This window comes from Erpetoichthys calabaricus, chromosome 7 (genome assembly GCF_900747795.2).
Source record: "Erpetoichthys calabaricus chromosome 7, fErpCal1.3, whole genome shotgun sequence".
Taxonomy (NCBI): Eukaryota; Metazoa; Chordata; class Cladistia; order Polypteriformes; family Polypteridae; genus Erpetoichthys; species Erpetoichthys calabaricus.
Window position 1 is genome coordinate 134,667,648 of NC_041400.2, and position 24,655 is coordinate 134,692,302.

Sequence of the window (24,655 nt, forward strand, 5' to 3'; positions counted from 1 at the left end):
ATTCGCCACGAAATCACCGCTATTCCCCTTGAAATGACCGAATGAGTCATGCAAGTGTTCAGAAATCATCTAGAAAAGTGTATTGTTAATGATAGCCAGCACCTTGAAGACATTTTTAAAACACAGTGAAAAAAATCTATTTTGTATACCCTTTCTTGTGTCAATTAAATTTATCTTGTAGAAGAAAAAAAAAAGTAAGGCCCTAAGCACCCCTATGTTTTCCAAGAAAAGGTAAGAAATAAAAGTAAAACATCCATTCACAAAGATAATTAGAGGGAGAGGAGAAAAAAAACATAACTGGGGGGCATTAGCAAGTATACCGATTTTAACAGAAAACAGGTGCAAGTCACCCATTAAAAAAAAAAAGTCAATCACACTCTGCTGCAATATGCGGAGCAAGCTGACATAATGTAGACTTTTTTGGAAACATTTTTGAATAGACAACAGTTAATATCTAAATTTTAAATATTACTTATTGCAACATAAATAGCACCTTTAAAGCTACTGAAAATGTTTAAAATCTATAAACATACTCACCTTATCTAGCGTCATATCAGGTAACTCATCAGCAAGTTCTTCAGGTGAGCTACCAACACTTGAACCAGCAACTGGGTTCATTGAGGCTTCATAACGATAAATGGCTAGTAACTCTTCTAAAGGCATGTTACCTTCCTGTTTATTAAAAAGAAAAAAAAAATTAAAACCTTTACCCAGAACCACAAACATACCATGAAAACAGAATGTTTAATCAACATTTTCAATTTAAATTAAATATTTTTAAATGTTATACACTATGGCAGTGGTCCCCAACCTTTTTGACAGCAAGGACCACTTTATTAGATGCAAATTTTTCCACGGACCGGTCGGGGGGGGGGGGGGGGGGGGGGTGTGGGGGGGCAATTTTATACACAATTTACATAACATTTCTTTTATTATTAAGTTATTAAGCAGTTCGCATACGCATGCAACCTGAGATTTTTCTTCTTTTTTTGCATATAACAAAGACATATGCTTTGCATTTGCCATTCCAACAGATTGCACATCGCAAACATTAACACTGTTATCGTTTTTTTCGTGTCTGCCGTTTCTATAGGAGGGTGACAATGAATTAAATTCCAATGGATGTTTTTCAAATGTTGACAAGCAATAAGCAGAAGGTATCACTGAAAACCACAAAAAACAAAAACAGCAAAAAAAAAAAAAAAAAAAAACAGTATGAGGAAAGTTCGAAGATAGAATTTTTTTTACAATGTTTCTGTTTGGGGATCGTTGTGCAAACGTGCACATCTGAGCTGCGACCACAGATCTAACTGCTCTGTGGATGATTCATTCAGGCATTTCAAGGTCACTTCGTTGCAATGAAACTATCTGCTGAATGTACTTCGTAGTAACGCAATTTCTATAGACTCATGTCATATGGGGAAACTGTCGGGACCTAACAATACTTTGTTGTAATACTCTCTCACCTCGGTCTCTCTCCTCTCTCTGCGCCGCTGCAAAGCCCCGCCCGCCAAGCGTTCTGAAAAGTCTGAGTGAGTCTCCATTGCCGGCAGTTCTCTCGCGGCCCGGCTGTCAGACGGCTGCGGCCCGGTAGTGGGTCGCGGACCGGTGGTTGGGGACCCCTGCACTAAGGAACTACTGTGCTCCAGAATCTTTAGCTCTACCTGTGAAATTAACAGATTTGTCTCAAGGCTATTTAGATTTTTCTACATTTACTCTAGTTTTCCTTCTACATCCCAAAAATGCTCAGGTGAGACTCACTGAAGAAAGTAAACTGTCAGAATGTCAACATAGTTGAGGGCACATGTGCGACTGTACCCAAAGATTGACAGATAGCCCCTATGTAAGTTTGTTGTTTGTTCTAAATACTGCCTGGACAAGCAAAAGAAATTCAGAATTAACCTAAACATGTTTGTGAGATTCCAGAAGTGCTTTGAGTACTTAAAAGAATACTCCACCCACAAGCAATGTATTTTTTTTAAATGTTCCTTACACCACGTAATTTGTAGTGGTGGCCGAGAAAAAAAATGCAATCATGTTTTTGTGGAGAAATTACATATTGAATATTCACATTCGAAGGGGGCCCTGCAGTGACCAATACAGGATAATGGCAAACGATGTGAAAAATATCTTTGAAATTAAGAAAAAAGATTAGCACCCACTTATTTTTGCTAAAATGTTAAAACCAGTTACTTCCTGAAAACTCTGCACTGAATGTAAACAAGAAAGATGTTATTCCCACAATGCTATGCAGCTGACTTGAAGATCTGCCTCTCCCGCTCATTCATTCCCATCTTCAGTTTCTGTGTTTTATGGTCAATGTAGAAATAAAAAAAATGTTTGATTACTTTTATTAAAAAAATATTAAGAAGTTACATGGGGATAATGTACATTTTCCTTTTTTAAAATATTTTCATCCTGATTTTCAATCTGCTTTTCCAGGTGTTTTGGTTATTTAATCCATTATTTACTATTTAGTGGGTCTGACATAGTTGCAGCCATTCGTTATTCTGTGTTTGCCCAGGTGTCTGCTCTGCCTGTTTTTAATTATCATTAGCATACAATGAAGGGAAAAAATTAAACATAGGGCAAAATAGGAAAACAACAAAAGATAGTCGAGAATTTAAAGATTCAGAATAAGAGAGGACAAAAGACCAGCTAATTAAATGAGACCAATTTCCATCAATTATCATCACATTGTGAATCTGGTTAGAACAAAAACATGCATACACAACGAATGCCCAGGACAGTGTTTAGGAACCACTTTGCTAAAGCAATATATGAAAATTTCCTTTAGCCATGTTTTTGTGTGTTGAAGTGCAAGGTTGCTACTTCAGTTGATATTAAAACCATTAAAAAAAAAATTTTAAAGTTAATTACAGTGAAGCTTAAATAACAGACATTCACATGAAATTTACAATTCTGTAATTCAACAGCTTTGATATTTTAACTGAAATAGAGCGCTTTGAGTAGTGAGAAAAGCGCTATATAAATGCAAAGAATTATTATTAATTATTATTAAATAAAAATCAAGTACAGTGGAACCTCGGTTCACAAACATCTCAGTACACGTACAAATCGGTTTACGACCAAAAAGTTTGCAAAACTTTTGCCTCGGTTCACGACCACACACTCAGTATACGAACAAGCCGGGTTCCCTTTCGGTTTGTACATGTTCAGTCTCTCCCTGTGCAGCGAGCAAGAGAGAGAGCGCGCAACACACACACACACACACACACACAGAGGTAGCACACACACAGGCAGCGAGAGAGACACGCACACACACACACAGGCAGCGCCAGAGAGAGACACAGGCAGCGCCAGAGAGAGACAGACACGCACACACACAGGAGCGCGAGAGAGAAACACACACACAGGCGCTCCAGGCTCGCAAAAGAGAGAGAGAGACAGAGAGAGAGAGAGAGCAAGGGAGGGACACATAAGGTAGAGAAAGCTAGTTTTTGTTTTCAGTTCTGTTTACAGTGATCGGTTCGTAGCCTGCATTGTTGCAATGTTACTTTTCTTGGTGGTTTATTAAATTACGGATTTTTCAAATGTTCATTTTTTCCCCTGTGCTTAAAACTCATTAAAAAAAAGTGTTTTTAGCGAGCGGTTCCTAGCACTATAGCGTGAACTATTGCAGTGTTAGTTTTCTCTGTTGTTCAAGGTTTTCTCAGTGTTATTCAATGTTTTTACATTTAGTTTACTATTACGCTGTGCATTCTATGGTTTATTTAACTATATTTGTGCTTAAAAATTAAAAAAAAATATATATTTACATACAGTTCGTACGTTCTGGAACGGATTAATTCTATTTACATACAATCCTATGGGGGAAATTGCTTCGGTTCATGACCAAATCGATTTACGACCAGAGTTTTGGAATGAATTATGGTTGTGAACCGAGGTTCCACTGTATAATCTAAATTTTGGGCCCTGGCACATCACTTTACAGCTCTTACTTTATTAATAACCCAACAATTGTTCCTATTGTCTGTACAGTGTTTTTGCAAATGATGCCATACAACTTTCATAATGGGTCCTTAGACTTGTTTTCCAATTTAAACTTTAAAATGCTATTACACTATGAACATTTTAAGGCAGGTCCAATTTAGTTCAACAGTTTACTAATTGTTTTACTCAGTCTTTTTCAAATGACAGCTGGGGGGTGCATCATATTTGCCAGCTCTAATCTAGACACTACAATTTTCCATCTTTTGAGTCACACTGAACTGGAAATAGCAAAACTGGCAATATACTGGCATTGTATTAACAATTATTCCATCCTTTCCTCCATTGCCAAGACAGATTCTGGTTTACAGGTGTACTTGATAAGATGAAACCCAAAAAATATATTTATTGCTTTTATATTATGAATTAAAACATGAATTTGTACATGGAACTCATTTATCTGCTAATTTTAACCCTTTCTTTGCATGGGGAAATGCCACCAGATTATAGCCTCATTAGTGTCTTTTTTTGTAGCAGGAAAAGTAAATCACCAAAATACTTATATATACTGTATTTATATTGGCATGCAAATTTTGGGTTTTTAAAAAAAAATTTCAGTGTAGCAATATTTAGAGCAAAGGAAATTGCCTTTCTGAATTGAAGACTTGACTAATGAATAAGGGTGAGAGACCGATCTTCAGTTCGAAAAGGCAATCCCATATGGCTTGTGTTTCCAGTTTACAATGTGCACTGACATTTTGCATGTTTTCAGCATAAAACTGAATAACTGGCATGTGGGTAATACAACGCAAGTATCATGAAACTTTTTTTCCCAGAGACCTTTTTCTGATTGTTTGCCATTGCACAGCATTGGTCACAAATGGCTTGTATTATATCATAATCTCTTGTTTTCATAATGAATCAAGTTTAATTGTTTTCAGCCATAAACAAACTGCATGAGGTAGGTAACACAGAAAACTATTTACCCCATATTTATCATCAGATTATATACTTGTTAGATATATATTAAAAAATTAAAGGAAACAGTAATGACAGGAAACAGGTTACATTAATCACAGTTCTAGAATTCCATGCCGAAATCAGCATGTTCATAACCAACTTAATATGGTGGAAAGGTCCATTTTAAAGTATTTGGATTGACAGTTTCATACAGTATCTGGATAAACTGAACGACTGTAGCATGTTCTGACACAACAGCATCATAAAATGTAAAACATTACATTTTAATTTATTTTCATATTGCAGTATAATATTACAATATAAAGCAAGCCTTCTTTACATTTCCAAGGGACAATGTTGAGAATGAAAGTATTAGAAAAGGGTGAGAGAATCACCAAATCTAACCTAAATATTCTTCAAACCGATTACTTTCATTTGAATAAAGCGGATAAATCTAGTCTCTTTACAACAGGGTCTAAATAATTTTAAAACTAAAATTTTTTCAAAGCAATAACTGAAAATAATTGAATATTAACAAAATTTAAAAGAAAATCCTGTTTAGTATCTACGTGAAAGAATGAGGTCATCCTAGAGTTAAAGATACTATTTTGCACCATTGTCATACTACCCAAAACAAAAAAAAAAAATCCCTAAAAACTAACCATAGCATAAAGATGAACAGCTGCAGGTCTGCCTATAACCAATAGTTCATGACTGTTTCATGGGCTTACAGTTACATAGCTACAGCAATTTTATACCACTTTGCAATTCTTATTCTCCCTTAATATGCCTGCAGTCACTCATACCTGCAAATGTGATATTAAACACATGGCCCAAGTTTGGTCTTCTGAGTGCCCAAGAATATAGATAATACAGAAGAATAAATATTTCTAAGCCTTTACACTAGTAGATATCCTTATTAAACTAGAAGACAAGTTACCTATGAAGAAACTGAAGACTAGCATTATATATATAAGAAGCCTTTCTAGCTACTTCAAAAACAGGGTAGAAAATCCAAAGCCCTGATGCAAAGAAGAAATGGTAGGCAAATGGAGGGGAAAGTAGATCTTGTTTGTAAGTAACCTCATACTTAGATTGTTTGGTTTTAGGAGCTAAGATATAGAACAAAGTGAGGCAATATGTATACTGTGCTGAAAACTGCTACAAAAATCTTGGAGCATGACTAATCTATTTCATTACTTCAGACAGTACCCAGTGTAATATGTGAAACGCCTTAAACTTCGTAAACCTTTTTGTTACCAAACTGCTGTGAGCACCATCCCTCTGCCCACACAGGGATTTTTTCTCTCAAGGACAGCAGTATATCAAAATAGGTGCAGATATGGTTCCCATTAGCACTGTTTTCAGTACAAATGGCAGCTCACGATCATACACTCTGGGTAAATCTTACCAAGTAGTAAATTCTTTTCCAAGAAAGATCACCGAACACTACATCTTCAGGCTCAAAATCAATTTTCAGTCAAGGCCAAGAAAGGTGGCCTTTTTGCCATTAGTCTTTAACCCTTGTAACTTCAGTACTAGGGTGTTGTACCGTGTTAGCCATTATGAATGTAGAGAAAAGCCCAGCAAAATGACATCTTTTATTGGCTCGAAAGCTTGCATATTGTAATCTTTTTAGTTAACCAATAAAAGGTGTCATTTTGCTGGGCTTTTCTCTACCCTTATAACTTGTAACTCTAAAACAGAAAGTAATCCACCAAGAGCCATCCACATATATTTCATCCAGTGAACAGCAGCTGGTGAAGGATGGTTTTCATAAAGCATTTGCGGTGACAGAGCAAGCTGAATATGGGCGTGTAAAGTATGTGAGATAGAAAGCAATTTACTGTGCACCTTTCTTTGTGCTTGTTGTATATCAAGATTTAATTCAAATGCCTAAAATCAGAATGTGGTGGTCAACAAAATCTTTATACTGTATTGACAAAAAAAAAAAAAAATCATGAGTGTGTAATGTTTCAGTTTATTTCTCAGGTGCCTGCTGTCAACAATAATTTACCTGGCACTTCACACAGGAAAAATCCTTTTTGTAAATAAAACGGCACTGACCGCGAGACTGACTAGGTCATCATACAAGATCAGCATATTGTTACTGACCAATCACTTTTGCTTTAAAAAAAAAAAAAAAAAAGTTAACAACAAAGTGATACAAATCTTGTAAAATTCCTGAGTTGGCAACATCTCTACTGAACTATAGGTAAGTAGGCGAAGAGAGTCTGCCAACTGGTAAAAAAACTAAACATACTAACGTGTTTTTGCATTCTATATTTAAAAATGTATCTTTTCTTAGTTTATATTCAAATTTCAAAATACCTGATATTGTGAAAATAATCCAGTAGCAAAATTGTCTTAAAATATTTGTCCCCCTTTTTTCAACTTTTCTCTCTCAAAATATATCTGAGATATCATATTCTTTTTGTTCTTAACGTCAGCTATATCATACATATTGCATACAGGGGATTTTTCCTGCTTTGCATCCAAACCTGATGGGGTAGGCTCCAGGTTTCCTGCAATTCTGCTCTGGATAAACAGGTTTAGATATGTATATATTATTCCTAATCTTAGATGCTGTCTCTGTCATTTTGTGCCCATCCATTGACCTATTACTTATTCTTGCTCTGCTCATTAAGGGTTTACTGTTCTTATGCATGGGTTATTCAAGTCTCACTGCCCCCTAACCTTGATACTAATTTGCTTGTTTTTCTTTGTTTCCCTTAATACAGCTAGGTGGGGTCTGCACACTGATTCAAGCCTAAGAGCCGTGTTCTTCCTAAGCCCCCATGATTTTCATGATCACACCTGTCAAAACACAGTAAAATCTATTTTCTAATTTTTTTAATATCTTTTCAGGCCTGCAGGTGGCAAAATTCTGTCTATAAACTGTATGTGCCTGAGATGGAATCAGAGATCAATATCGCTGGTAGAAAACAAAGCCCAGTATGGGAGATATTTCAATGCAATATTGAAGGTATTCATTATAGGCACATTGTCTTGGAGCGGGATATGTTGTGTGCTGTAGACACTTAGAGTAAAAAAAAAAAAAAAAAAACCCTCAAACCTTAAAAATTCACCTAACTTTCATTACAAATTGGTCCATTCAGGGCAACAAAAGGAAAAGATAAAAAGTGCCAACAGTCCATGCACATTTGTTCAGCACAAATGACATAAAAAGTATTTTAAAAACGATAAAATCTTATAAAATTTTTCATATTCAGTATCTATTGATATTGCTTGTTTGTATCAGACAAAAACAGATAGTAAACCATGTATTGTAGTAAGCTTCCAGTAATATTAAACTCATTATATCTAAATCCTACAAAACTAAACTCCATAGTAACTCTTTAACCATACCATAAATTACTAAAACTGAAACTAATAGATAGAAATGGCTTTGTGAAATAAAAACTAAATTAAAACTAAAAATAAATGAAGGAAAATTAAAACTAAACTGAATTTCAAAGTAAGGTCAGAAAAAAATATAGAAATAAAACCTAATATAAAAAGGCAAAACTATAGTAACCGTGGAATGGAGTTTTTTCATTGATTTTCCACGATAGGCTTAACTTGAAATATATTGGCTTAACTTGAATATACAAAAAACTTGGTGGTGGTACATTTCCAGTACAATTTTATTGAATAAGTATAAAAAAAAAAAAAAAACCATAAGTGCAAAATCTCTTTGCAATGTGATAAACTGTATAAATACAATTAATACAATTAATGCTGGCAGGTCACTGAACCTTTGTTAGCAATCATTTTTGAAAAATGTATGTTTGCCTCAAGAAGAGATTGGTATATTCTATTTAGTTGAGAAAATTGGCTTGTATACTCGGATTGCCAAAACTGCTCAATTGCTCATATATCTTAGAATTGTCTCTGGTACTGTAAAATATGTTATCTTACACTACTGTGTGTTGCATTCATATTTGGGATATAATGTACCCCATGATGATAAGTAAAATAAAAATTGAGATAGTTTTAAGTTTCTACTTGGGAGTCCGATGTGTATCCGAATCTATACTTGTATGCAAAATGCTGGACGGAACTAATAAAATCCAGAATCAGGTTTAGATTTTATCAATCCATTTCTTGGATTCTTTAAAATGATTTAATGCCTTTATTTAAAAAGAGTGAACATCCTAAAATTCATCTATACAATTACAACATTTTTATACAGTAGTTTAATCCAGTGTATTAACAATGAGATTAAGTAAGCACAGGTAACATTAAGCGCATAAAGTTGCTCAAGTAGCCCCATCCTTTCACAGCTTTATTTCATACATTAATCAATCAAGAACTCTGAACTTCAAGAAATGTTATATTCTTCCCTCACACCAATCACAAAAAAATATAATTCAAGTTTGATATAACACTGAACAATACAAACTGACTTGAAATTGCACTCTGCTTTACAAGCCTTCTCTCCCTTACAATGTGATCACAGCAACAAAAACAAAAAACATTGCCTTTAAAATTCACCAACCCAGAATAAGCAGCCCTTATTGTCATGGCATTCTGCTGCTCTTATGACTTCTATTTCAGGAGAAATATTCAAAAATGTTATCCTGTTAAGTAAAATTATCAACTCCATGTTTAAGTTTGACAATGATTAGTAAAACCACCTTGATTCAAGATATTTATACCTTTTCCAGATCTGCAATTTCTGCACTGAAATTCTTCTCTCCCTCCAGTTGTTCTTCCTCTTCAAGCGTTCTCTCATCATCGTATTCATGCACTAACATTTCAGGTGTGGGGTCAAAATCATGATCCTCAGAAGACAGTGAGCCAACTAAGATTAAATACATAAAAAAAAGGTTTCACTTTTCACATCTGTACGTTTTCTTAAACTGCTTATTCTGCATTATCTTCACAGTAGTTTTAAAAGCTATGCCAGCAGCACTAACCACAGCTCACCAACCTAACCCAAATGGCACTGTAGTGTATAAGAAAGCAAACTTGCCTAGAGAATAATAACGATCTTAACATGCTCTTTCTTCCTTGAGAAAGGCAATAAGGAGACCAAAAAAAAAAAATCTCCACACAGACAGCAACATGACTGGTAATCAAACCAGAACCTACAACGCAGTTGCACTAATGTAATCACTGAACGTCTGAGCATAATTAAAGTAAAAATACTGCTGATCTAATTTTAAAATTTTAATATGAAATTACCTACCCTTAAAAGTGAATGACTTAATACTAATAAAGATTGCAAGCGCCAGTCTTGGCGTTTTATCGCTCAGGTAAACTGAAGATACTTTATTCACTGTGACTAAAATCAAAACTTGACACAAACTGTGAAGCGCGGCTGACATGGCGCGACAATACCGGTTAAAAACATTAAAATAACACATATCCAACAACAGTGCACCAGCGCTAAAAAAAGTGGTATCAAATGTCAATATCTCATAAAATGTCACCGTATACTCAAGTCCCCACCCAGCATTGATAGGAGACTGGCAAAGAAACTAAGTAGGGTAGGAATAAGTAGGTGCATATATCCGTTACGGTTATTATTTAGCAATCTAAAAGAAAGTGAATTAAATGAATTATAGACACTAAACACACGCATTTTTGTCGATTTAATGCGTACCGACATTTAAGAATTACAACTGTAAAACACAATTGCTGTACTTACCTGGGCTCGAACTTCCAAAGGAAGCCTGAAAGTCAGGAAAAAAGGACAATTTTAGACACTACTCGAATAAAAGTCACTGTGGCAATACAAATACATAAAGCTTTCCAACACACCGATCCGCTAGGTGTGTTGAGCACATCCCAGGAACACGAACGCACTCTGTGCCCTGCGCTCTAACAATATTCCGTTAAGCGCTCCACAACCAAGGTTTCACTATAAACCTTAAGTGCAGCGGCAACAATTTCCCACTTTGCCAGTTTCCCAAAAAACGTATGAGTAGCTTCCGACTACTGGACTTGTCAATCTATATCACAGGGCTGAACAATTAGTCTAGCTGGGCAGAGCCACAGAAAAACACAACAAACAGAAACAATGTTTTCGATAAACTCGATCAATCAATTCCCAACAAGTCTGACGCCCAACGTAATCACTTATGAATGCACTGTTATACAATGTTCTTTCATTACGGAGATTGTTTCTGTTTTACCTATTTTTATAAAAAAAAAAAATCAAGATTATTTTCTTTCGCCATTGGAGCTTATGCACGAAACATTCTTGCAGTCACTGTTTAGAAACCGAGACGCCGCGGCCTACTCCCGTAGGATCCCGCTTGATAATCAGATCGTTTTAATACGTTACGAAAGCAGCCTTCACTCTTCCCAAGCAAAGGACAACAACATTAACGATTAATAACATCATACAGTTGCACTCGACTGCATATTATGTGCTACAAAAAATAAACTTTGCGCTTAAAATCTGATGCTTCTTCCCTATTTTCCTCCTTACCTCCGCCATATTGGTACCTTTAGGCTAATAAGCTGCTTCAGCGCCAGGTACCCGGATGGAGCAGACTAACCAATCAAAAAAGAGCATTTCAGTTGGCCAGTTCTGCTGCTGAGCTCAAATTATACAAAATAATTTCCGAAAAGTATTTTTAAAGTTGTAATTATGATATAAAATGAACATTGGATCTTAGACATTGCACCTTTTAAAGGCCATTTGCAAAAAATATTAATATACCGTTGATTTCGAGACATCAAAAACTACAATAATTAATGTTACTATTCTACTTTCCAGTCATTTTACAAGAAGTATTATGTATCACATTGCATCCTAAAGTTAACGTATTTTTTTAACATTTTTACAATATGGAGGAAAACAAATACAAGTGAATGATTATGGTATCTACAAGGAAAATGTCAAATAATATGTAATAGTTTTTTCTTCATAAGAGTCAAAACATAATATCAAAATAAAACCCAATCAAATAAAAATAACACACCATTTACAATAGTATGCTCCAAAAACATTAATTTATTTATAAAACAAATAAGGTGTATGAAGAAACTAGTCCATCACAAGATATGCTCCTGCATACTCCCACAATGTGCCAGTTTAGGAATACATGCAACCTGACAGCCAGCAGTTTAATTGTTTGCACAAATCCTTTTAAATATACAGTATATTCCAAATAAAAGCAATGTTTTATCACTGCGCTCTGTCATTTCACTTACATTTTCTAGTGCCACGTCTTCCTGACAGGCTATCAGGCAACCCATAGCAGAAACAAGTTCTTTTGTATTTATTATAATCCTAAACTGTGTCTTCATGAGTAAACAAGCTTGATGCTCAGAGTACTGGTGTTAAAAATGCTTAAAGACTTTTGTAAAGTTCTGTATATACTGACTAAAATATTAGGAAGTTGTGAATGGATGCCTGAATAAAAAGAGATTGCTAAGGGCAATAGTAGCACAAAGATGGAAAATGGCTGCAGGACATCCTACAGAAAATCTCCAAAAAAAAGAAATAAGAAACACATTGGCATTATGCTAGTACATTTGAAAGTACCTTTAAGAATTTTTTTAAAAGTAAAAAAGAAGACATTTCTAAAAGGAAATCTTGAAGACTTGTAAAAAAAAAGCAGACCAGGATCAGAGCACATAAATGAGAAGAACTTCTTTCTAGCAGAACCTCACAAGCTCCATTAGATTGGATGGAAAGCAACTATAAACTTCCATCTTTGGGTCTCTCTATGAATGTTCTATTGGGTGTAAGTCTGGGGTGTGGTCACTCAAGAACAGTCATAGATTTGTCCCAAAGTCACTCCATCTACAGGTGCTGGTCATAAAATTAGAATATCATGACAAAGTTGATTTATTTCAGTAATTCCATTCAAAAAGTGAAACTTGTATATTAGATTCATTCATTACACACAGACTGATGTATTTCAAATGTTTATTTCTTTTAATGTTGATGATTATAACTGACAACTAATGAAAGTCCCAAATTCAGTATCTCGGAAAATTAGAATATCAATTAAGACCAATGCAAAAAAAGGATTTTTAGAAATGTTGGCCAACTGAAAGGTATGAACATGAAAAGTATGAGCATGTACAGCACTCCTTTGGCCTGGATTACTACAGCAATGCGGCGTGGCATTGAGTCGATCAGTCTGTGGCACTGCTCAGGTGTTATGAGAGCCCATGTTACTCTGATAGTGACCTTCAGCTCTTCTGAATTGTTGGGTCTGGCGTATTGCATCTTCCTCTTCACAATACCCCATAGATTTTCTATGGGGTTAAGGTCAGGCGAGTTTGCTGGCCAATCAAGAACAGGGATACCATGGTCCTTAAACCAGGTACTGGTAGCTTTGGCACTGTGTGCAGGTGCCAGGTCCTGTTGGAAAATGAAATCTGCATCTCCATAAAGTTCGTCAGCAGCAGGAAGCATGAAGTGCTCTAAAACTTCCTGGTAGACGGCTGCATTGACATGGCACCCCAAACCATCACTGACTGTGGAAACTTTACACTGGACCTCACGCAACATGGATTCTGTGCCTCTCCTCTCTTCCTCCAGACTCTGGGACCTTGATTTCCAAAGGAAATGCAAAATTTACTTTCATCAGAGAACATAACTTTGGACCACTCAGCAGCAGTCCAGTCCTTTTTGTCTTTAGCCCAGGCGAGACGCTTCTGACGCTGTCTCTTGTTCAAGAGTGGCTTAACACAAGGAATGCGACAGCTGAAACCCATGTCTTGCATACGTCTGTGCGTGGTGGTTCTTGAAGCACTGACTCCAGCTGCAGTCCACTCTTTGTGAATCTCCCCCACATTTTTGAATGGGTTTTGTTTCACAATCCTCTCCAGGGTGCGGTTATCCCTATTACTTGTACACTTTTTTCTACCACATCTTGTCCTTCCCTTCGCCTCTCTATTAATGTGCTTGGACACAGAGCTGTGTGAACAGCCAGCCTCTTTAGCAATGACCTTTTGTGTCTTGCCCTCCTTGTGCAAGGTGTCAATGGTCGTCTTTTGGACAACTGTCAAGTCAGCAGTCTTACCCATGATTGTGTAGCCTACAGAACTAGACTGAGAGACCATTTAAAGGCTTTTGCAGGTGTTTTGAGTTAATTAGCTGATTAGAGTGTGGCACCAGGTGTCTTCAATATTGAACCTTTTCACAATATTTTAATTTTCCGAGATACTGAATTTGGAACTTTCATTAGTTGTCAGTTATAATCATCAACATTAAAAGAAATAAACATTTGAAATACATCAGTCTGTGTGTAATGAATGAATCTAATATACAAGTTTCACTTTTTGAATGGAATTACTGCAATAAATCAACTTTGTCATGATATTCTAATTTTATGACCAGCACCTGTATGTCTTTGGTGTATGCTTGAGGTCATTGGCATGCTGAAAGGTGAACTGTTACCCCAGTCTGAGGTTGCATGCACTGAAGATTTTCTTCAAGGACCTCTCTGTATTTGGTTGCATTCATCTTCCCACAGTTCTGACCAGTCTATCTGTTCCTGCCACTGAAAAACACACCCAGACTATGATACTACCACCAACATGGTATTAGGCAGGTGATGAGCAGTGTCAGGTCATGGCCAGACATAGTGTTTCTTGTTCTGCCCAAAGAGTTACATTTTTATCTCATCAGACCACAGTCCTTTAAATGCCATTTGGCAAACTTCAAGCTGGCTATCCTATGCCTGCTACTCAAGAGTGGCTACATCTAGCTACTCTACCAAATGTGTCTGATTGATGGAGTACTCTTGAGATAGTCATCCTTTCAAGAGGTTCTCCCACCTCAGCAGTGGACTACTGAAGCTCTTTTAGAGTGACTGTTGGGTTTTTGTTCACATCCCTGGCTTCATACCCAGGTCCTGATCTATGCATCATCACAATTCAATCACAGACATTTACAGAGAGTTGCTTGGACTTTATGATTTGTTTTTTGTCCTGCCATGCAGTGTGAATTGTGGGACTGTATATACATACAGTATACAGTATGTGCCTCTAAACAATGTTCAATCAATTCAGTTGGCAACAAATGGAATCCAGTCTGGCTCTAGACATACAGTAACACAAGGATAATTAAAGCAAACTGGATGCATCTTAGCATACATTGTAGCATAGCAAAAGGTCTGAATACTTATAGAAGAGAGAGATTTCAGTTTTTGATTTGTAATACATTTGAAAAACATTTCTGAAAACATGTTGACACTTTGTTCTTTTGGGTTATACGGTGTAGACTGATTAGAAAATATTTAAAATTAAATATAGAGCACAATAAAATGTGCAGAAAGATAAGGTTCCAAATACTTTTTAAATCCACTGTAAATAACAGATAAACTATGTCCTCTTTTGTAAACAATTTCATATTTCTGTTCTTGTATGTTTGTTTTATTTTTGATTCATCACACAGTGTGAGGAATATACTGTGCACATCCTTTACACCAACACATTGACATCTAAATTAATGAAATATAATATGAACAAGACAGTGTCATGAGACTATACTAACAGTTTAAACACTCTATATCTGTCAACATTTTAATTTATATAGAAATGAGACAAAGCTCTATATGCTTATTAAATTAACCTTAGCAAGAAATTACAGCTTAAAAAGAATTTCCTAAGGCATTCATTGAGGTCAAAATAGATAAAATTGATGTTAAAAATCTACAGAACAATAACGCATAAATAACACAACTAGAACGCATATACTGTATATCAAATAAAAACAACCCTCTGTCTATACGAAGATTCACTGTTCATCAAAAAACCAGAAAACCCAGGGAAGAAATGCAAACTTCACACAGACAGTGGCCAGGTCCTGAATCAAATCTTAGGTATAGCTGTGAAGCAGCAGTACGACTCACTGCTAATGTAATTTTTTGAACTCAATAAGCAGGCAGTTGGTAAAGACACTTGTGAACACAGATTATATTATGTTTTGCTACATGATATTATTGCTGAGACATATTATTATTTTATGCAGTACACAGGAAGAGAGAAGATAATAAAATGGTGATGGTGACTGAGCTAACTTAGAATGGAATTTCTCCAGGTTATGGGTATCGCCAATGCAAAGCATGATGTAATCTTGGGGTTGGACTGAATGTATAGTGGAGGTGAGTAATTCAAAGAAGAATTGGTCCTCTAAATCATATGCTGTTTTCCTAGCAAGCACAGAGGCCTGACACATGCTGTGCATGGATAGCAGCAATGTTTTATTCCAAGGACACAGCTATATAACATTACGTTATAGAGCTACATGGACTGGGGGTTCACATAAACAACAAACTGGACTGAATGGACTACAATGCCTGAACAAGCTTATCAGGAAAGCCTGCTCCATCACATGACAAATCCTGGATACACTGGAAGCTGTTGTAGAAAAGAGGCAGGTGTCAAAATTGATGCCATCATGAAAAATCACTTCCATTACCTATAGGAACCCTTCTCTTGGAGTATTTTGAACCAAAGACTCATTCCACCATGGTGTGCTAAGAAGCACATCTGGGGGTGTTTTCAGCCAACTGCTATCAGGAAATTCAATGCTTCACCCTGGTACACTCGTTAAATTCAGTTTGAAATACCATTTTGGAAAGTCTGCTATTTATTTATTTATTTATTGATTGATTGATAGAGTGGCTATATTACATATCCTTGTTTTTTATGTTTCTGCTGTTGTATGCATTTGAATTTCCTCATGGGATTAACAAAATTAATCTAATCCAATCTAATCTAATCTAATCTAACCTAATATTGTAAAGTGCACACACTTTACATGGGCACCTTCTAATAACAAAATTATAACATTTATTCATGCCACAATCATCATTTACCTTTTCTAACATTACTCTGGCTCAGGAATGACAAAATAACTATAGGACAACATGCACAGAATACTGTTGTTTAGTCCAAGAATTCAACACTTTGTATTTAACAAATAAACCTCTCTCTGTTGATAGCTAAAGACTTCCTATATTAAGTAGTTGAAACATCATCACCTTTGGTTCATATGATTATCTGAAACTGAATTTCAGGCTTGACTTGTTATTGGAAATGGACAACTAATTGAAAAAAATCCTGGAAACAGCAACAGGTTTATTAAAATAATAAATAAAGGTAATAAGTCAGAGTGCATGTCAAAAAGAGGTTGTGCTTGCACCACAACAGATTTTAAAAAAATAATTTTCAGTAATGAACAACACCAGTTATTTAGTGATCATCCACCCTGATTTTGAAGAGATTTCTGCTGTATGTATGACACTGCAGCAAATGAATAAACAATTCCACTTAATCTTTAAGGTCTGTGGCTATCTCTGAGTTGCAGCTATTCCGTACACTCAGTCCGGAGCCTGTTTAGTTCAAGAGAGAATATCAGACAATTTTTGATTGTAAAAAGTAAAAAAATAAACTATTTTCTCCTGAGGTATCCACACAATATTCTTAAAGGCAAGAAAGGAAGTATAATAAAACAAAGTCTATAAAAGTGTGAAAATTAAATACCCTACCCTACCTGTCCAGTATTGAATGTCAGCAATATGGTTTTAAGTTTCCTCATATTGCCCACATTCTTTCTCAGATATTCCAAGTACACTTCACCCTGACATGATAGCATATTGACTCATTTCTTCCCGAACAATCCCTTATAATCAAGGTCAGGTAACATGGCAGCAAATTGATGTGTCTTGATTTATTCTTCTTTTGCCAATGTTGACTATGTATTGGGCATATATATGGAAACCACTACAAACATAGACTAAAATAGCAAACTGTTTAAGGTGAAATTACACAGGGCCTCTAAACACGACGTTATAGGTGAATATGATAAGATATTCAAAAATGACAAATAAAACAAAGTGAAAGGATACAGATCTCTAACCTTATTCCATCACTCCCATCTGTTCATCAATATAAGCCTTACCATCCATGATGCTCTAAGGCTGTACGCTCCCTCACACACTTTACAGAAGCACAAATCTCCTTCTGTGGATACTAATGTTGTCACCTGCACAAGACAAAAATATATGGTTGCCTCAGCCAAGAACATTCCAAAAGACACTGATCCTTGTCTGCACACCTTTAGGATAATACCTTTCTACTATACATTAGCTGTTCTCAAACTCATACCTACTGTTGAGTACAGTTGTGGCTACTGTTTTACACAAAATAACTTATTCAATTGTGACTATGTCTACCTTGTTATTTTATTTAAAAATAGATGTTAGCCCCCCTCCTTTAACCGCCACCTTATCGTGGTGGAGGGGTTTGCGTGTCCCAATGATCCTAGGAGCTCTGTTGTCCGGGGCTTTATGCCCCTGGTAGGGCCACCCAAGGCAAACTGGTCCTAGGTGAGGGATGAGACAAAGAGCGGTTAAACAAAACCTCCTATGATGAAAAACAATTTTGGACGGCGTTTTCCCTTGCCCGGACGCGGGTCACCGGGGCCCCACTCTGGAGCCAGGCCTGGAGGTGGGGCTCGATGGCGAGCACCTGGTGGCCGGGCCTGCACCCATGGGGCTCGGCCGGGCACAGCCCGAAGAGGCAACGTGGGTCCCCCTTCCCATGGGCTCACCACCTATGGGAGGGGCCAAGGAGGTCGGGTGCAGTGTGAGTTGGGTGGTGGCCGAAGGCGGGGACCTTGGCGGTCCGATCCTCGGCTACAGAAGCTGGCTGTTGGGACATGGAATGTCACCTCTCTGAAGGGGAAGGAGCCTGAGCTTGTGCGTGAGGTTGAGAGGTTCCGGCTAGATATAGTCGGACTCACCTCGACGCACAGCTTGGACTCTGGAACCAATCTCCTTGAGAGGGGCTGGACTCTCTACCACTCTGGAGTTGCCCCCGGTGAGAGGCGCCGAGCGGGTGTGGGTATACTTATTGCCCCCCGACTTGGAGCCTGTACATTGGGGTTTACCCCAGTAGACGAGAGGGTAGCCTCCCTTCGCCTTCAGGTGGGGGGACGGGTCCTAACTGTTGTTTGTGCGTATGCACCAAACAGCAGTTCGGAGTACCCACCCTTTTTGGAGTCCCTGGAGGGGGTGCTAGAGGGCATACCTTCTGGGGACTCCCTCGTTCTGCTGGGAGACTTCAATGCTCACGTGGGCAATGACAGTGAGACCTGGAAGGGCGTGATTGGGAGGAATGGCCCTCCCGATCTGAACCCGAGCGGTGTTTTGTTATTGGACTTCTGTGCTCGTCACGGATTGTCCATAACGAACACCATGTTCAAGCATAGGGGTGTTCATATGTGCACTTGGCACCAGGACACCCTAGGCCTCAGTTCGATGATCGACTTTGTGGTCATGTCGTCGGACTTGCAGCCACATGTCTTGGACACTCGGGTGAAGAGAGGGGCGGAGCTGTCAACTGATCATCACCTGGTGGTGAGTTGGCTTCGATGGTGGGGGAGGATGCCGGTCAGGCGTGGTAGGCCCAAACGTGTTGTGAGGGTCTGCTGGGAACGTCTGGCAGAGCCCCCTGTCAGAAGTAGCTTCAACTCCCACCTCCGGCAGAACTTCGACCACATCCCGAGGGAGGTGGGGGACATTGAGTCCGAATGGGCCATGTTCCGTGCCTCTATTGTTGAGGCAGCTGACCGGAGCTGTGGCCGTAAGGTGGTCGGTGCCTGTCGTGGCGGCAATCCCCGAACCCGTTGGTGGACACCGGCGGTGAAGGATGCCGTCAAGCTGAAGAAGGAGTCCTACAGGACCCTTTTGTCCTGTGGAACCCTGGAGGCAGCTGATAGGTACCGGCAGGCCAAGCGGAATGCGGCTTTGGTGGTTGCTGAGGCAAAAACTCGGGCGTGGGAGGAGTTTGGGGAGGCCATGGAGAACGACTTTCGGACGGCTTCGAGGAGATTCTGGTCCACCATCCGGCGTCTCAGGAAGGGGAAGCAGTGCAGTGTCAACACTGTATATGGTGGGGATGGTGCGCTGCTGACCTCGACTCGGGACGTTGTGGGTCGGTGGGGGGAGTACTTCGAAGACCTCCTCAATCCCATTAACATGCCTTCCAATGAGGAAGCAGAGCCTGGGGACTCAGAGGTGGGCTCCCCCATCTCTGGGACTGAGGTCACCGAGGTGGTCAAAAAACTCCTTGGTGGCAGGGCCCCGGGGGTGGATGAGATACGCCCGGAGTTCCTCAAGGCTCTGGATGTTGTAGGACTGTCTTGGTTGACACGTCTCTGCAACATCGCATGGACATCAGGGACAGTGCCTCTGGATTGGCAGACCGGGGTGGTGGTCCCCCTCTTTAAGAAGGGGGATCGGAGGGTGTGTTCCAACTACAGAGGGATCACACTCCTCAGCCTCCCTGGAAAAGTCTATTCAGGGGTCCTGGAGAGGAGGGTCCGTCGGATAGTCGAGCCTCGGATTCAGAAGGAACAGTGTGGTTTTCGTCCTGGTCGCGGAACAGTGGACCATCTCTACACCCTTAGCAGGGTCCTGGAGGGTGCATGGGAGTTTGCCCAACCAGTCTACATGTGTTTTGTGGACTTGAAAAAGGCATTTGACCGTGTCCCTCAGGGAATCCTGTGGGGGGTACTCCGAGAGTATGGGGTACTGGCCCCCCTGATAAGGGCTGTTCGGTCCCTGTACGATCGGTGCCAGAGCTTGGTCCGCATTGCCGGCAGTAAGTCGAACCCGTTTCCAGTGAGAGTTGGACTCTGCCAGGGCTGCCCTTTGTCACCGATTCTGTTCATAACTTTTATGGACAGAATTTCTAGGCGCAGCCAGGTCGTTGAGGGGGTCCGGTTTGGTGTGCTCAGGATTGGGTCACTGCTTTTTGCAGATGATGTTGTCCTGTTTGCTTCATCAGGCCGTGATCTTCAGCTCTCTCTGGATCGGTTCACAGCCGAGTGTGAAGCGGCTGGAATGAGAATCAGCACCTCCAAATCCGAGACCATGGTCCTCAGCCGGAAAAGGGTGGAGTGCCCTCTCAGGGTTGGGAGCGAGATCCTGCCCCAAGTGGAGGAGTTCAAGTATCTTGGGGTCTTGTTCACGAGTGAGGGAAGAATGGAGCGTGAGATCGACAGACGGATCGGTGCGGCATCCGCAGTAATGCGGGCGCTGCATCGGTCAGTCGTGGTGAAAAAGGAGCTGAGCCGCAAGGCGAAGCTCTCAATTTACCAGTCGATCTATGTTCCTACCCTCACCTATGGTCATGAACTATGGGCAGTGACCGAAAGAACGAGATCGCGAATACAAGCGGCTGAAATGAGTTTCCTCCTCAGGGTGTCTGGGCTTTCCCTTAAAGATAGGGTGAGAAGCTCAGTCATCCGGGAGGGGCTCAGAGTAGAGCCACTGCTCCTCCGCATTGAGAGGAGTCAGATGAGGTGGCTCGGGCATCTGATCAGGATGCCTCCTGGACGCCTCCCTGGTGAGGTGTTCTGGGCACGTCTAACCGGGAGGAGGCCCCGAGGAAGACCCAGGACACGTTGGAGGGACTATGTCTCTCGACTAGCCTGGGAACGCCTTGGGATTCTCCCGGAAGAGCTAGAAGAAGTGGCCGGGGAGAGGGAAGTCTGGGCATCTCTGCTCAAGCTGCTGCCCCCGCGACCCGACCTCGGATAAGCGGGAGACAATGGATGGATGGATGGATGGATGTTAACATGGAATGGGGAGAAACCAACTGATTTTGAACATACAGTGTGTGTACTGTATGCAATTAAAAAAATCAGAGAATAGCTACTTCAAGAAACCTCAGGTGTTAAATTTTTTTTAGACAAGTGAACATGTTCAGCAACATGTATGAATGTTTAACAAAGATGTAAATATGATAGTGTGGCTATCTTATCAAAAACGTCAAAGAGAAAAGTGTTTGCTAAAACTAAAAAGCATGATTAAAGCAACAATTTAAAACTTAAATAATGTGAATAACAAGATCAGTAATGACAATTTCCAAGTACAAAGCAAAACTCACTTTACCAAACTATGTTTTTTCAAAGGACTACTAAAAGTTGTACAAAATGTCACTGCTGTTAAAAATACTGATGTAGTCTGAACATTTTTGAAGGCATATTATATGACAAATTCCAACAAAAACATGTACCCGAAGCAATGGAAAAAGTGAATTACAAAAGTGGATAGTACCGTTTCAAATAAATGACACAATAATTTTCTGAAATTGGACAATGGAATGAAAGAGAATCTAATATGCATACGTGTTCAAGAAAGTAATGAAGGAAAATACATTAATACAAAACAAAAGCGTATTTCTAGACATGTCCTGACTAACTGAAGTAAAGGTTGTGTATACTGGGAATGATTCATTTCATGATAACATTTTTTACCAAACTTGTCTTCAAAATTGTTATGTCTCAAGATGTCTTACACTATGGATACCAAGTATGAAGAGACCTTGACACCACTTTAACCACAGAACCAGTGCTGACTCCATCAAAGCAAACAAAAATATCAAAGATACACCTAAAGATTGTTTAAGATCCATAGTTATTCAAACTAAATTGCAAATTGGACACCAGCACCATATATTTCAAGAACTATGCTACCATCTGAATGCAGTTAAGAACAAATTGAAAAAGAATGACTAGGTTAATACAATAGATGTAAGAAATTTCATAACTATATGTCTGAGTTGTTGGCATTCATTGTGGAGACAAATCACTAACCACTAATAGCTATCATTATAAAGAATTTCAATGAAACATCTCCCAGGATTTAGTTTCTAATGATGAATTTAAAAGGAATCACCTAGTAAGTATTTTGTTTTAGTGGATACACTATCGCTAGCACTTAGCTTAAATATATTGCACTATGTGAGTTACAAATAGGGGACATTAAATTACATGTACAGTAAGCATAAGAAACAACAAAAAATTAAGCTCTCAGCATGGTTCTCATCCATCTTTAATTTTAAAATGTAAAAACAATAAGAATTTAAAGAAAATGTCACAGGAGCTAGAATAAGGCATGCAAGACCACTGTTGTAACTCCAGTGATAACTGTAGGGCTTATGAGAGCATGGGAACAACTGTTGAAAAAGATATTAAGATTTTCATAAGTTTTCACATGTAAAAAAGGCCATAATCCAGTGGTCATAGAGACTATGAAGAAAGTACATAGAGATATTTGGAAACTGTAGAGAGAGAAGTGCTGTTTGGATTAAAACAAAACAATTGTTGAGAGCTTAAGGAGGTTAGTGAGTACATACTTTATATAAATTTTGAACACGTATTTTTCAGAAGTCAATGCACACTGGATAACTTTCTAAAGTTTAGAAACTAACAAATGTTATCTCATTATATAAAAAAGGAATTCAAACTGAACAAAGTATTTATAGGCCATTAAGTGTAACATACATCATGTTGTAAAGTAATGGAAGCAATTATTATGGAAATGACTGAGCATCCCAACACATGGCAAGAACAGCTTTATTAGTGAGCAGTTAGCTTGCATTTAGATAGGAGAAACTGTGTTTCACTAATATGCTGGAACTCTAAAACATTCAATCACAGAGTTACATGTTATAATAATCTTTATTTTCAGATTGCTTTTGATAAAATCCCATATGAGAACTCACGAAGAAGTTAACTCCGCAGGGTTCGCTTATCACTACTCAGCACCCAGCCAATAAATGTAAAATGGTCAGTGATTTTAAATCATGTAAAACAGTGGTTAGCAAATTAACATACCCCAAACCATGACTAGAGGTTGGGTAATGTTATATTGGCTTAAGTTGTGTCTATCCACATATATAAGTTCATTTTTAAGTGTCTGGTTTAAAATAGTGTTATTAAAAATAAGAGAAAACATTTATTGACAAAAAAATAAATGGTTTCCTACATTAATCTGAAAAGTTAAAAAGCTCTCTGATAAGTAATTTACAGAATTACATATTAAATAAACACATAACTGAAACAATAATGAAAATTTAAGATCTATGGTGAATAAAAGGGAAGAATTAACTGTGCTGTTGAGATTGCAGATAGAATATTGTAAGTGTAGCTTTATGCGCATTACTGAGACATGGCTGCACAAGCATGTTCTGGATATGCATTTTGACTTTAAGCATGCTACGAGCAGACTGAATGCATCAAAGTGCAGTAATAGTAAAGGTGGAGGGCTTTATATGTGCTTGTAAACAACATATGGTGTATTCCTGGACATATTAAAGAGAGAATGTGCAGTTAGAACATTGAGCTGCTTGCAATCAGTATATGCCCATATTATCTGCTGTTAGAGTTTTCCCACAACATTCTAGTTGCAGTTTACATTTTCCCTACTAGTTCCAGATGTATTGTATGACATCATACACAACACCGTTGCTAAATTTCAGACACAGCACCTCAGTGCTTTCATTGTAATCTCTGGAGACTTTAATCAGGCATCTCTCTCAGCAGCCTTATCCACTTTTGATTAGTTTGTCTAATGCAGTACACAAGATAACAGAACACTCCACCATTTGTATGTAAATGTCAAGGACAAATACAGCTCTACAGCTCTTCCCCCACCTGGGAGTCTAGATCACAACATGGTTCACCTTAAGTCCAAGTGTAAGCCTTTTGTTCTGCAGCCTCCTGTTATCACCAGGACAGTGAGGAAGTGTTCAGCTGAGGCAATGGACAACCTGAAGAACTGCTTCAAAGTTGCAGACTTAAGAGGAGTTCTATGAGAAGCATGGTGAGGATATTGATGAACTTAATGACTTCATTACTCAGTACATTAGTTTTTGTGTGGATACAGATACACTTATTCCACCAAGGACTGTTTGATGGTTTCCCAACAGTGAACCAAAGGCTTTTTTTAACCAAAAAAGACAGTGTTTT

General features: G+C 38.5%; 1 protein-coding gene across 1 annotated transcript in view; it reads right to left on the reverse strand.

The window, feature by feature from the left end:
• mier3a (mesoderm induction early response 1, family member 3 a) overlaps positions 1-11,414 on the reverse strand; it is a 57,750-nt gene extending 46,336 nt beyond the window's left edge. The window contains exons 1-4 of the mRNA XM_028805421.2: positions 11,354-11,414; positions 10,568-10,592; positions 9,573-9,718; positions 538-672 (exon numbers count right to left, since the gene is read on the reverse strand). Coding sequence (XP_028661254.1) covers positions 538-672; positions 9,573-9,718; positions 10,568-10,592; positions 11,354-11,362 — 315 coding nt within the window. The 5' untranslated portion in view covers positions 11,363-11,414. The remainder of the gene's footprint in view (positions 1-537; positions 673-9,572; positions 9,719-10,567; positions 10,593-11,353) is intronic.
• Between the last annotated feature and the right edge of the window lie 13,241 nt (positions 11,415-24,655).